General features: G+C 35.7%; 1 protein-coding gene across 4 annotated transcripts in view; it reads left to right on the top strand.

Annotated features, from left to right (window-relative positions):
- The window catches only part of LOC149182083 (uncharacterized), a 355,894-nt gene that overhangs the window by 297,586 nt on the left and 42,339 nt on the right, over window positions 1-15,969 (top strand). For all 4 annotated transcript variants that reach the window (XM_089416738.1, XM_089416740.1, XM_089416741.1 and 1 more), the window contains 3 exons: window positions 1,516-1,586; window positions 1,854-1,973; window positions 2,248-2,336. In XM_089416738.1, the coding sequence (XP_089272864.1) occupies window positions 1,516-1,586; window positions 1,854-1,973; window positions 2,248-2,336 (280 nt within the window). The remainder of the gene's footprint in view (window positions 1-1,515; window positions 1,587-1,853; window positions 1,974-2,247; window positions 2,337-15,969) is intronic.

Below are 15,969 nucleotides of genomic sequence, written 5' to 3'. Positions count from 1 at the left end.
AACATAGCTGATAAGATCTATAACTCGACCTCTTACCAAGAAATTCGGCCTGAGAAAACCTGCGCTACTGGAGAAATTTGGTCTCAGCAAAACTCAGACTGCTTTATCAAGATCTTGGCCTGTATGACCCTCCTTGATGTCACACGTGTGAACCATGACTGTCCTGTCACATGTATGAACTGTCTGCGCCCTTCCTTACACGTAGGTGTGGGTTGTGGCTTGATTCCTTGCTGCTCAGCCTCTTTCTTCATTCAATTTGACCTCTAGATTTCCACCTGAAATCTCATTAGTGTCCTCCTGAATCTCCTTGGTCAAGTCGAGCTTTCTCACTCCACAAATCACTTGCTCAAGCGCTCAACAATTATTGTGTGTCTTAGCCTCTTCCCTTAGACTCAATTCGTAACTTCATTAAGGCCTAGATTGATGACTAAGATTAAATTGTTGAGTTACTAAAGATAAGCCACCTAAATTAAGTAACTTACTTTTCTTAGGCCTTATTTTCCTCAACATAAGAAAGACGTTATAAATAGCTTGCATGTCATGCATGTCAGATGCATCCCTCATGCATGTCTCAAATGTCACATGCAACCCTCATGCATACCTCAAATGTCACATGCAAGCAAGGGTCCATATCCAGAGTCCGTATATTAAGATCCAGGTGTTCCATTCATTTCCACATTACGATATCCACTCCCCTCCCTATCAATTTTTTTCCCTTGATTACTTTTTCGAATCATCCTTGAAGCTTGTGTTTCCCTTTTTATCTATATTCCTTCTACGCTACTGCAAAAAGTAGGCTATTACTTCCCAATGTTTTCGGGCTCTTCCATCTTATCCCCACTATCAGATGCAATAGCCTCAACATAGACCTTCCTGAGTCAAGAAAGTCAAATAAGCTGAATAAAACTAGAATCTCAATGCTCCCATTCATCCCCAAAATGAAACCATGTATCACACAAAATGTGAGCCCACTCTGGGGGTGAAGGGCAGCCCTTTTCTTTTGGTGGTTGTTAAAGTCTGGTGGATCTTTTTACCAAGGAAAACAATATCTTCATAGCTAAGATACCCAGCTAGAAGACCTTCCGCAGCTACAAAATTCAACAGGCCACCTGCAAGAAGTCTGTCCAATTCTCAACCTTGAGCAATGAATGACCTGTGGTCATGTGCTAAGTCTGATTCTAGTTCTTTAGAACCAACGATGCTGAATGTTGAAGTTAAATAATGAATAGTTCATCCTGAAAAAGATGTATCCACAAACTGTCAATGCTGAATATCTGCTAATTTATCCATGATGATGAAACAATCAAGATGTGTTTGTAAGAAATGCTTTTTAAGCATTAACAAGCACCATAAAATGTCTATTGAATCATATTTTAGAACCTTTCTATAATATTGAGAATGCTTATTTAATGTATTGAACAATATATCTTTTAATTTTTAAAGGCTTTGTGTCGATGTGTTTAATTTCTTGATGGTAAGAAAGAATCCGTCTCAAAATTTTTATTATTGTTGCAGATCCTGTTATGCAAGAACAGATTGAGAATTATTTTTCTGCAGGGCAAGGAGTATTTGACGTTCTGATTTCGGTGGGTAACTGTTACAAGTTTTAAACTTAATGTGAATTATTGAAATGGAAATTGATCTTTCATAATTTTTTATGCATTATAGATTCATGCCTTTTTGCCACTGTTTTGTTTTGTGGTTCAATTTCTTACTATATTTTGTTAGCGCTTGAACTCACAATACCTTCAATTCAATCTTATTCCTTTTTTTGCACAGTAGCTAGGAATGATCTTTTACCAAAAATAAGGTTCAAGCATATTTTTAGAAAATAAAAATTGTTTATCTTGCAGGTTGGGGAACGTAACAATTGGGAAAATGCTACACTGACTCTTAAAAAATCAAATTATGAGATAAAGAGTAACAAACAGCGTAGAGTGGTCATGAATGAGAAGTATACTCCTGATATATCTGTATGCTCTCTCTCTCTCTCTCTCTCTCTGGGGTGGTTGTATGCTACGTGTGTGTCTCTGCCTGTATCTGTGTGTATGTGCATGCCTCTGCTTATGGTTATAAGGAGCTATTATTTGTGTTTATTGTGTAAACATAGATTGGAGTTGTTGCATACTAGGTGTCTATCATTACTGAGTAAGAGTTGCATTCAAAGAAATATTTCTTATCCAGCACTATTTTGGAATTGAAAGTTATATATACTAACTGATATGTCTTATTATGATGAGGCTGCAGATCACAGTCCCTAATGGGCCTTCAGCGCAATGTGTAATAAGGGGTTCTGATGGCAATGTGTTTGTCTTAAGCACGCTCGAAGACAATCTGTAAGCTCTATCCTGTATACTTTTGTCAACCAGACAGTAAACACAAGGCTTTGATTCATTTGGTGTTTGAAGTCTTCCTGATTTCAAATATGGAGTATAAAATCTGAGCATTAATATTGAAAGCTGATCTTGCAACTCTTTCAAGACTTTAGTTATCTTAATGAGTGATAAGTATCTTTTTGCTTCTAGAAAATAATATTGTGAAAAGTTAAAGTTATAAGTGCAAAAAGGCAAACAATGGAACCAAAGGAAAATCAGTTTGATGTATAGCTGAGTTGTGATATCAAGCTAAAGATTGCACCCTGTAAAAATCATCAGAATGTGGAACTGAATTTGGATGTCATAAAATTGTAATCATAGTTTGTATGAGGGTGGAATTTAATTTCCTTTTATGGTGTGTAAATGTTAGAGTTTATCGGTAATGCACTAGCATATAATAAATGCAGAAATGAGAGAGAAATGGTACTTAGATGACTTAATTCAAAGCTGTAATAAAATGATATGTAGGTGAGAGATGGATGCATGCTATGTAATTTATGTAACAGCCATTTCATGACTTTTAATTAATAACATAAGGTCAGACGTGACTCAGGACCTCCTCATTAATCTCTTACATAAATTGATATTATGATAAAAGTACACTGTTTTCACCTAAGACATACACCTAAGTGTGGAAAAGTTTCCAACCCCACAAGGTATAATCTTTAAGGCACAACCCTCAGAGCAAGGGCTGTCACCTATTCCCTACTTATTCCGTTTAAGCTCTCTCCTAGACAAGCTAAGGGGTGTAGTCCCTAAAGATGATGATGGAAGGAAAACTTGTTGAAAATAACAAGTTCTAGGAGACTAAGGGCAAGGCGATTACCTATATATGTAACTTGATTAAAGATTTGATTAACAGGTGAGATTATTTATGAGCAATGTAAGAGATAAATTCGATTAAGATCAATAAGACAATATCAAGATAACAGTGATAAACCAGTGCCTTAAAACAATGCTCAATAAAGAAATAACACTTGAAGAATGGAATGATACTTCAAGTCACAATGATAAGCAATTGCTGCAAGACAAGTGTTAGTACAAGATGATAACACAAAATTGAAATATGAGCAATAAAATATAACTTGTGAAATTTGTACTTCTACTTCAAAGAGTGCTCAAAATGAATGGATCAATATCAAAGGACGAGGAGTAAGTAATTTACGTAACAAGTACAAGAGCAGTAATGTAATATTGCAAGTAAGATAAATGCTCACAAATAAACAATGTGCCAAATGAGATGATGTTAGAATGAATGTAAGACTAAACTATGTGTAATGTAAGGATCTTGGTTGATTTTAGTTAAAATGCCTAAACTAAGGTGAAGGCCTTCTCCTCAATTGTCAAAGCTTGTGTTAGAACAAGGTTGTAGAAAGAAATGCTGGGGAGGGAGGCTAAGGCCACATTAACAATACCTACCCATGACTTCTAACAACCCAAGTGCCTCTGTTCCTACAAGGGACTCAGCCACAAGAGAACTGCAAGGTCACATGTTTTAACCATTATTTAAGGGTCAAGATCTGTAAATTGAATGATGAAGAAAGTTGTCCTAACTTTCTATTCAACCAAGATTATGCTTGGAGGTAGATTTTAAGAATGCAAATCTAAGGCTAATATGCAAATGCAATGTTCCAATGAGATACAATTGAATCAAATGCTTCAAAAAGGGATACTAATCCACAAGGCAACAATAAACACTAAGAACAAGATTAGCTTACACAAATGACCAATGAAGCATATAACAATTAGAATTAGATCTTAAAGCAATGACTCAAAATCCTCTTTTGTTAAAATGCTTTCAAGATATTTTTCACTTATGATAGACAAGGAAACCAAGTGAGAAACACAATTAAGAGATGGCAAATGAGATTGCTAACAAGAAGATTGAGAAACTACTTTAGATCTACAAATGCAAGTGTAACAAAGATGAGATCTTTCAAGTGCACTTAGACCAAGTAGCTAATTAGAAAAAGGTTAAATTTTGGATGCAAGATGAAAGCAAATTAGAAGATATGAGTTAGGTCTATGAGCTAGGTTAGTGAAGAAAAACTAAGGCAAGAAAGAAGAAATCCTCCCTTTTAAATTAGGAGGGGGGATACCATGTGATTGAGATCCTAAGCTCCCTCAAGAAAATATTCCTTTTATTAATGAAATTACAACAGAAGACACTCTTAGACAGAGAGAGGGGGCTTCAAAAATCCTCAAGGAGGGCTTACAAATTTACACAGTGAAAAACAATGCCACTCCTCAAGAAACAAGCCAATGAATGAGGAAAATAATAAGGTTATTACAGTGAAATACAATAAGATTATCCCTAAACTGATCTGAATCAACCTTCACCAAATTATCAATGTAAGACTTCAGCTTCCTAAGGTGAAGAATGACTGCAGAAATGAAGACAGAGAAACCCTCTTTCTGCTCTCTGCCTAAGGGTCAAAGGACCTCAAAATATTCAGTCTCAAACTCCAAATAAAATAAGAAGTATCCCTGCAAAACAAAGCCTGAAACTCGCTGATTTCCCTAAACAACTGATATCTCCTCAAGAAACAAGGATGATCCACCTATAATTTGATTTCAAAATCCTCCAAAACAAATACTTCAGATCTCCAAGGCTCTTAGCCTAGCTGGAAGAGAGACCTAGGATGCTGAAAACCAGCTCAAAGATTGATCAGAAAAATTTAATTTGAATTTTAAAGGTAAATTTATTAAGGCTCAAAGTCTGAAACTTATCCAAAATTTTCGGTGAAATCCTCCAATAAGCCTTTCACACCAGTGGAAAAAGAGATTTCTTTAGAGCTCTCGGCCCTGAGAAATATTAGCAAAAAATTTATACAGCTTTTCTGAAAAGTTTTTTTGCAGTTGAATCAAGCCTTCACAAATGAATATTTTTTTGCCCAAAAAATTTAATAAAACCCCTTCCAAAAATTTTTAGATCACTACAAAAAAAGGGTTAACAGATATGAAACCAAGGCAAAAGAAATAAGCCTAAAAGGCTTGTGGCTATCTTAGATAATTTCCAAAAACTTTTAAGGCACAAAATAATTAAAGATCTTTGGTTTTAGAAGCCAGGAAAAACCTGCGGCTTCATAAAAAATTTGCTTTTGATCTGCAAATGAAACAACAAATTAGAAGTTGGAGAGAGTTTAGAGAAATTTTATAATTTTTTTTACGAATGCGAACTCTTGAGAAAATTTGATTTTTTTTTGAATTAAAAAACAAGCCTTTAAACCCTTGAAAAATGATTGCATCTTTTCTGCAAAAACAAAAGGTTAGATAAGATAAGGTCTATGTTACCAGGATTCGGCTACGGATACGGATATAGATCCGCCATTTTTTTGAAAATGCAAGATCCGGATACGGCAAGGATACATCACGTACAAATATATATATATATATATATATATATATATATATATATATATATATATATATATATTTTTTTTTTTTTTTTTTTAATTTTTTAATTTTTTAATTTTTATTTTTTTAATTTTAAAAAACACTTTAGAGCTATTAATTAAATAGTAGACAGTGGACACTTTATAATTATTGATTATATAACATATATCTATATGATATACATGCTAGAGATGACAAATATCATAATATGAAATATAATTATTATTTATATAAGTTTATAACTTTATAAAAAATCATTATTAAATATATATAATATATATTATAACCCAAGTCACCGGATTCGTCCTAAACCCCCTGCGAATCCCGAATCCAGAGAATCCGACACGATTCGGTCCGGATTCGTGTCCAAATCACAGGACACGTCGTGTCCGTTTCGGACACGTCGTGTTCGAGGGCGTGTCACGATGTTCAAAAGCGTGTCGCGATTTTAGGACACGTGTCCGGTTTCCAGGACTCGCTAAGCTCAACGCGGGAATGAAAAGGGCGTGTTTGCTCATTAAAATTGTCATTTGGCAAGTGATTTGTGCTGTTGGCAAGTGATTTGCGCTGTTGGAGCAAGGAGTAAAGCATTTTGGCAGCTTCATGATCAAGTCTAGGCCCTAGTATTGATATGCTATTCATGGTAATGTTAAATTCTTAAAGTAAAAGTGACATTCTCCTTAATCTTCATTTTCACTTTTACTTAAATTTTTAACATTACCATGAAATGACTCAGGATGTTTGAGAGTGGTTCCGGCCTCATTGGATTTCATATGGAGAAAGTAGAATTTTAGATTTCATTCAAAATCCAACAGACTTATCAGTTTTTCAGGATTTTAGGATTGGGGGATTGCAATGTTTCCATTGAATTTTGTCATGTATTAGGGTATGGAACTCGTATTTAATCAAGAGCACCAAACCAAGAGCTTCTGAATATGTCGCTCCTGCGCCTGTTTTCGCTCCCGCTCCCCGCTTTCGCTCCCGCTCCCAAGTAACACTGTTCCTGATGATATGGGTTTGGACATCACTGTTGAGTTGGCATTGGCCAACATGGATCTCAATGATCCAGTGCTAGAGCCTGTTATATTTGATGACTTAGAGGGGTCAACCTCCATACTAGCAGATGCAGAGGCGACTATGGATACAACATAGTAGGAGGATGTAGAGGAGAGCAGTGGGGACCATGATGATGGGGACAGTGCTGCTGATTCTGATGCTGATTGATGCCTTGAGGCTTGTATACATGTAGTTGTTTTATATTTTCTATTTCTATTTGCCATTGGCATTGCACCAACACTACCTATGTAACACATTTTGATTTGATGACTTAATGAGAAAACTACAGTGGTCAGTGTGTTCATCTTACTATCTTGTAGTTGTAAGTTGTCTTTCAGTTATGAATTATGAATCATGATTTAAATTTTTAATAGATTTATCATTTATGTGACCAGTACCACTGACATTTATTTGAATTTTGTATGTACTATGCATGCTAATAGCTATAGATGAAGATCTATGTTTGAAATCAATAAATTTGTATCATTAAGTAAAATTTGTGTAAGAAATATGATAATATCTAATTTTCAATATATATGTATATTATATATATATATATGTATATTATATATATATATATATATATATATATATATATATATATCTTTTCTTTTTAATAAAATAATATATAACGTGTCCTGTTCCGGGGGGTCAGCGTGTCCGAATCCGACACCACGAATCTCGAATCCTACGTGTCCCGAATCTCCGTGTCAGGTGACTTAGATTATAACTTTATATTATATAAGAGGGAACAATAAAATATATATTATAATATATATTAATATTAAATAAAGAGAATGCTAATATACTATTGTTATAAATCTACCATTTGTTGTTATATAATATAATAATTATAATACTATTTGGCATTTGATGTAATTAGTAAATTACTAATAGTTATAAATTGACTATATAATAGAATTCTGAATATTTCATAACTATAAAATTTAAATTGACTAAATAATACTAAATAGTTAACTGTTATATATATAGTCTATAGAATGTCATTCGCTGTTATATAAACAATAATACCATTTGGCATTTGAATTTTGCAGGCCTTTAAAAACAAAATAAAAAAATCGACTATTTGGCATTTGCCTTTAAAAACAAAAACAAAAAAATTAAAATCGACCATTTGGCATTTGCGACTATACAATCCACCATTTGGCATTTGTGGGCCTTTAAAAAAAACAAAAAAACATACAATCGACCTTCCAAATAAAACAAAAAAAAAATAAAAACCGGACCATTTGTTGTGTATTTTATATGACATTTGAAAAAATAAAATTTTAACCTGTCAGCTGAGCAGCAACGAGGTGGTGGCTGAGCACGGTGGCTAAGCGTTCCTCGCTGGGGCAACGACTGACTGACGGCAGCGTGGCGACAATGGCTGACTGACGGCAGTGTTCCTGGCTAGTGGCAACGACTCACTGATGGCGACTTCCTTGACGACTTTGTCCCAACCAGCGATAGCTTGTTCGATGGCTATTTCGCTGTGCTCACTATTGCTATATGGAACAAGGCCCAGTTTAATATTCAACAATTGCTGGGTGGGATATTCAGTGTGAGTGCGGACAAAGGGGAGGGACCACGATTATAAAACTAAAAGTAAAGCCTAAAACCAAAAAACCGTAAACCTAAAGCGACAAACAGTCAGCCCAAAAGGTAAACTTAAAGCGACAAACATTCACCCGTTTGGTCGGTTCCAGCAACTTGGCAAATTTGGCTCGGGATTCGTTTCCTCCGCCAATGACATGTTTCTTAAATAACAAAATCTGCACGCATACGTATTTTAGTTGTATTTTGGCGGATCCGGATCCGGATCCGGTTCAGATCCGCGGAACTGCCATTCTTCACCCTCTCGATGTCGGATCCGGTAACTTAGGATAAGGTTTAAATGAAAGGATCAAGCCCTAGAGGGCTTTCAACATTGTGAAAATAGTGCCAAAATGCCTGCGACCTTTTGAAAACTTTGCTACCAGGTCTGCAAAATTGAAACCCATGGGAGATCCCTTACAAAAAAAAATTATAAAATTTAAATTCAACGGAAAAAACTCTTAAAGGCTTGCGGCCCTCAAAAACAATTTTTCAAATAAGCTCTTGGACCACAATACAAATCTAAAATTTAAAATCTTTCTTTTAAGAGGCTAAGAGGGCCTCTATATTTGTGGCTTCTCTTATCAATCCTAGATATGCAAAATATGTGAAACCCCAAGTTAGATCTCAAGAAATTTATGCTTTAAAAAATTTGTGGATAAAAACTCTTGTAAAAAATTTAGATTTTGAGTCAAGGGAAAGCCTCAAAATCCTTGTGGCCAGAATAGAGGCTCAGAATGATGGAAGGTTCTTCAAAAGTTTTGATAAACTTTGAAACCCTAGCCGTAAGGGTCTTGGATCAAAACAACTCGATTTCCTCTTGATTAGATCAAGTACCAAACCCTAAACTTCAATTTTCTTTTCAGATATGCAGCGAAAACTCAATAAAAACCTCACAAATATATGGAAAAAATTGTAGATACAAGGGTTAGAATTTTTTTATAAAATTATTTACAAATCTACAAAGGCTAAATTGATGGAATATGAGTACAACTCGGTTCCATGATTAGCAAATAATAGCTCTATATTAGCGGATCTTTTCAATTGAGCACTTTAAAATGAGAAAATAGATGAAGATTAATAAGTTTTTCCCGAAGCAATGACTAAGAAGTTCTTGCAACAATCGTTAGATAAATCTTTGGGGAGAGACAAAGTAGGCTCTTCAATCTCTGTCTTGGGAGTTGGCTGGTCCAACCAAAGACTTCCCCTCACACCCAAGATCTGAAAGTGATTGATCTCTACACACTTAAAATACAATTGTTAAATCACAGGGGTTAAATAATAAAATTGAAAGAAAAAATCTAGAGATACCTGCTAGACCTATTAAATTCAAAATTGATTCTCTAACCCAAAATATAATACAAGATACCTGTGTAAATAGTTAGTCCACAACTGGCTAGTGAAATAACAATATATCAATTTAGATCCAGTAGAGCATTAAGCACATTATTCAGAGTGCATTACCACAGATCAAAGAAGAGAAACACCACCGTGAATGAACCCCAAAGAATTTTGCTTTATTATTCGAGGAAAAATTACAGATTCTAGTAGCGCTTCGCTAGTCAAGAGCTTGATGACAATGTGTTACAATGAAGAGCCTTGAGCTCAATTTATAGAAAAATGAGAGATCTAGATCCCTCTTCAAGTGAAAAATCGACTAGGTCCAAGAACTTGCACAAATTTGACTTGATCCTGATTTGTTGAATGCTTAATCCATGACAAATTAATCTTGTCCCTTGATTTGAAAGAGGAAATTCAAATTCCTTAAAGATGGCTTTTCTCTTGGTCCAAAAAAACGTTTTTTTACTCGAATTTTTCTGCTGCTCGAAAATCCCCATTCACTTAACCACTTTGGTCCACAAAATCATTTTTTGTCAAAAAATCAAAATTTCTGGGAATTAATTCCTTTTTTTTTTTTGGTCCAATGAATTTTCCTAAGATTTTTCCTTGTCTGATTTGTGGAGTTTCCTTTCTTGGAAAGTGTACATTCCTTTTTTAATATTTTTGACTCGGAGAGAATTTTATTTTTCTCTCATTTTAATTTTTTGACCATTTTCCAACTAATTATTTTGCCAGAAAATAAAAATAATAATAATTTGAGGAGATAGTCATATTTTCACCCTCGAAAAATGTCTAAATAGAAAGTTGAGGTGTAGAGGTCTAATTATGATTATTCATACTCCCATCAACTTCTATAAACATTAGATTTTGCATTTTACATCAAAATAATTATTAAAATCCCGACCAGTGGAAAATTTTAATAATTAAAATTAGACACTTAGACTTAACCAAATTCTGCAAGACTTTAGACATGATCTAGTATGATAATTTACATTGACTCTATACACTAGGACTCACTTAAGACTTCACCATCAAGTCCCACTCTAGCTTTGGGGTATATTTGGGAGAAAAACTCAACCAATTATTTGCAGTTGAAAAACACAAGTAATTAGCCGAGGGAAAAAAACTCCCTAGAGTGAAGCTCTTTAGCAAAAATTCTTAAGCTTACCTAAGTGTGCTACATGGCTTCATAAGCATACCAGAATCATTTTTACATAATGGCCCACAGGGCTACAAAATTTGGATTATAATTCAAGACCAGACGCTGCATGATGATGAAATATGGATGTCTGACTACTCTGATCATGAAAAAATGTCTAAAAAAATGTAATTTGCTATAGGGTAGTTGACACTTAGTGGTCAACATACATAAAGTAAATAACCATTATAAATATTTACAGTAACACACTCCCTTAATGGTCATACTTTTTGAAACACTGAGTGGTGGGTGAATCAATATTTCTCTTCACTATTATTTTTAACTTCACTGAGCATTAATTATCATTAACATTAGGTCAAACATAAATCCACATCACATGAACAATAAACAACACCATTCAACAATGCATGATAATGAACACTGTGGACACAAGATTTTTTGGTGGAAACCCTTTCGAGAGGAAAGCTACCAAACGTTTCTTAATATTTGTCTTCAATAAATTTACATCAAGATTTTTTAGCTCCAAGGGAAGGAGGATCCAAACCCTTGATTCACAGGCTCCAACCTGAAGGACACTCTAACACCATGGTTTACCAGCTCCATCTTCAAGGACGCTTCAACGCCCTAGTTTACAACTTAGACTTGAAGGATGTTCCAACACCCTATTTACAAGCTGCAACTAGAAGGTTGTTCCAATGCCGTATGTAGGCTCCAACTTGCCCTGGCACCACCCTATCGCCTTGAAGTGTTCTCAGGCTCCAACCTGAAGGAGACTCCACTCTCCAGCCTTGCACCACCTTGTCAGCCAATCAATAAGCAGACCACGTTTCATAATTTTCAGATTGAATCCCCCTTTGTTCAAATACAATAATAAACTGCAATATAAATTCTAGTCAATAAAACCTACTTCCTAGCTTCACCAAACCTCTTCTTCTTGGAAAATGTAACTAGGTTCAGTCTTCATAATTCTCATTGTACTTTGTATATTTTATGAAAAAGAAAAAGAAGAAAAAAATATTATTTTGATTATTATTTTCCTAGTCAAAGCATGTTCTACATGCTCTTAGGGTCATTTGAGTCAACAAGAAAAATGTAATTGATTCAAAGTCCATTTGGACTCTGTAAGAAAAGAAAGATTTTTTTTTGTTGAGTCAAAAGAGTCAAATTTCCCCACAAGACCAAGTCGACCTTCCAGATGGATAGGTCTGTTAGCCCAAGGGACGTGACCCTTCACATAGGTTGACAACTATATATTGGCACCTATTCTCCTTCATTTTGGCAAGAAATTCGTTGAAGTTCAGAAGCAAGATAAGTGAGTTTTTTGAGGCAAGATGTGTGAGTCTTCTGCACCAAGATATGCGAGTCCTTATGTGGCATAGAATCTGAAAGGAATGTGAGTTCTTCTGTAACATATGTTCTGAAAAATGCGAGTTCCTTAGGCTGAGAAGATGCGAGTTTCCGAAGCTACCTCTATAATGGTATGAGAGTTGAAGCAGGACTGTAATATATGTGAAATGCGAAGTACCATAATGACTGTGATATGCAAGTCATAAGAGAACTATAATACCAATGAAATGCGGGCTACAAGGAGGACAAGTATATATATGGGACAAGGCATCTAAAGGAAAAGCTTATGATAGAATGAGTTGACCATATTGAGGATGAAGCTTGATTATGAATGGAGGGCTGACTTGGGGCATTTGTGGAGGACATGGTCTTGGGTTTTGATATCTCACTTTGATCTGATTCTATAAGAAGAGGAATTTTCTGGGTTTTCCCCCTTGTGGGGTTTTGGCCTTGGCTTGGAGAGCCTACATCTTGTGTTCTTTTGATTCTTTGTGATCTTCATGTATATTTTGGTAATTGCTTGATGAAGAAGAATCTAACATAATAATAATAAGCCAACAAATACTCACAAGCAATTATCATCAAAGAGAAATAAACCCTATTTTGCTGCCCTATTGATTTCTCAACATGGTATCAGAGCTAAGGTGAAGCTAGGATAGTTAGAATATTAAAAATTGTTGGCATCCTAAAGCAAATATCTCTCCCTCCATCAAAAAGGAAGAAAGTCTTTAAGTCCATACTGTTTTCTCTAGAAAATCCAAAGTCTGCAACATTCAATTAAAGAAGTGCGAAGATCCAATTTCTACAAATTGGTGATAGGGTCAGATCATTGGAAAAATCTCTTATGATATGCAAAATATCCTATGATATATTCTCTATAATATTGTATCATATGAAGACACTGTGGTAACCCTAGACGAAAGACAACTTTGAAGATTCGAATCTGTGGTGGCAATTGTATCCTGAGGTGATAAGAGAATCACATCTGATATAAAAGAACTGAGGTTGTGATCAATCTAAAAGGGCCGAGGTTGAAGTGAATAAGAAGTATTCTAAGACATCCAAAATTGTACTAAATACATTCTCTGAAAAGCGACACGATGACTACATCTGAAGTCTTCTATAGTTTACAATGGAAGAATACTCAGTGAAGTTTAGAACCTCTAAATCACTCTTTACTGAAGGTCAAGTTTATAAGAATCTTCTATATTTTCTGGGCAAACAAAGGAAGAAAATGTGAAAATTGCAACTGTTGCAACAACTTGAAATTATTCTCCTAACTGTAAATTTAATTATGCAGTTTATTTGTTACAGCAAACAATGAATAAAATCACAACTGCAATTTTCACCATAAAAATCCTATGGAAAATAAAATGTTGGAAACTAAGAAATTCTAGCACACACACAAAAAATTTGACACCGTTATTTTTAGACAATTGTCCCTGGAAAAACCCAGTGTGGGAAAACTGGTGCAACAGTATGAGGGTTTATTTTTATTATGCAACAATGGAATTTCTGACTACAATAATATGTTGCCAAACTGGGAATTCTTCCTGAGAGAAATACTGGCAAAATTTTTGTGAGACAAATACCTCAACACCACAACTGATCCTGCTCTGAAATTTGGCTAAACTGGGTTGTACGACTTGCCCCTACATGAGCCTCTACACAATGCTTGCGCAGGGTCTATCTGCTCTACCTTCGGAACTCACCAAATCCTACAATTCTGCCTATCTCTACCTTGGAAAGTGATTGACAGTGACATTGTTTTTGCAGCTTAGAACACTCTTCCTGGTTGGATGCCACCGTAAATTAATGTAAAATTCTTGGACATGCACTTCCTCCTCCTTGTATGCTATTGAGTATGGGTCAAGCGTTTGCTGGTACATAGAATGTATCGAGTTCACAAAAGGATGAAGCTTGGAAGGTGAATGTATGTCTTCAAGGTTGTGATCTGGAACATGGGTATCTATGTGGCAGCATGGAAGCTCTTAATGTGCCTTCGGCAAAGACACCTGTCGTGACATTTTGGGAGGGTGAAATTGTTGATAACAGGAACTATACATTTTTAACTAGAAAGTGGGAGGCAACGAAAGAGATAGACATGAGACATTGGTCAAAGTTTCAATGCTTTGCTCCACTTCTTAATCAAGTGGAACTAGATGGAGGCAGATCAGTGGACCTAAGTAAGTATCCCTATATTTTCATGAGATGGAAAGAGAAGTTCTTTGTCAATATTGGACAGACTGTGAAAGATCAATTCCTCCAGCATGCAAGAGAAGGCAATACACCTTATCTAATTAACCTTGGCAACAAGCAATCATTTTTTCGCTCTCGGATTAGACAATGAAGTGGGCAGTACCCGAACTTGCAATTGCTTAAGGGCAAGCAATTTTGGGCAAGGGGGACTATAATTTCCTTTACAAATTAATGTCAAAAGGGACTCATTAGCCTATCTATCCCCATAGGCTATAGTCCATAAAAAAGGGGAAAATCCAAAAATAGCCATGATTGGGCAAGTTTTGGGGCATCTGGGCTTAAAAAACCTAAAAGTTGGGGTTGGAGTAAGGATTACTTGATTACTTAAGAAAGTTGAAGCCCCTTTAGAAGTCTATAAATAAAGATGGATTGAGGTCATTTGGAATCATCACGGTGAATCAATTTATGTCTGTTTTTCTTGAGACTGAGGCTTTGAGGGTTTTAAGACCCCTTGTTTTCTCTTGTCAATTTCAGTGGTGAAAGATTCCACCCTAGTTGACATTTCACTCGTTTTTCTCTGTTAGGCACAAGTTCTATCTAGACAACGAGTTATGCTGGCAGTGGTCTTGGCACAAGAGTATGACTGAGAAAGGAGTGGAATTTTCATTGGAATGATTTCTCGTTTCTGGGCATATAGTTACTATTGAGCTAGCAAAAGTATGTGGGTTTTTCGTTTGGCATAGGTTGAATTTGTTCTTGATCCCGGGGCATGGGAACTGTTGGAAACAACGAATCCCTATTTGGAGTTTGGCATAGAAATATATTCTAGGAGACAACGAGGTAATCCTGGGGTTTATGACTCTGTTCTGTCATGTACCCACAAGGAAGATTGGAGCACGTGTTCACTTGAAGAAATCGGGTCCTTCAGGATCCCTGAAATTCAATCAAATAAAGAAACCCTAACTTTGAAGCAGACTTTGTTCGAACACCAAGCGAAAGTCTCAGAGATGTCTTGAAGCTCAAATTTGAATTTGAAGCTTGTTGCAGAGGTCAATTATAGTATCTTTTTTGGTCTGTAGGAGCCCTGATCCATCCACACGTGAAGGAAAGTGATTCTAGTCAGTGTAGCGAGGGCTTCCTGCGTACATTGTGCTGACCCACAGTCGTCTTCCACAGAAGCACCTGAAGTCGATAGACAAGAGGTCTAAACTAGTGATCCAAGCCTGCTCACGGAAAGAAACCTGGAAGCTGACACAAATTGTAAACTTATGACCAAGTAAAGCACGCGTTCCTTGTAAGTAGAAGTGTGTTGCGCCCAAATCATGCCAGGTCGAGTTTCGGGGATGGCGAGTTGGGGATTTAAGCCACAGTGACATGTCCACACTTCAGTTACAACGATGGAAAAATCTCGTGTGAGTTTTATCGCTTCCCACTAGCTCGGGTAGGATACTTTGATGTTATCAATTAAGTTGGTTTGTTACTAGAGGTAGTGTCATAATA

Source organism: Pinus tabuliformis, chromosome 3_2 (genome assembly GCF_031772625.1).
Source record: "Pinus tabuliformis cultivar Carrire ecotype Pingquan chromosome 3_2, CPIR1, whole genome shotgun sequence".
In the NCBI taxonomy this organism is placed as follows: domain Eukaryota; kingdom Viridiplantae; phylum Streptophyta; class Pinopsida; order Pinales; family Pinaceae; genus Pinus; species Pinus tabuliformis.
Note: the sequence above shows the minus strand (reverse complement) of the source record. Positions and strands in the feature narration are given on the sequence as shown.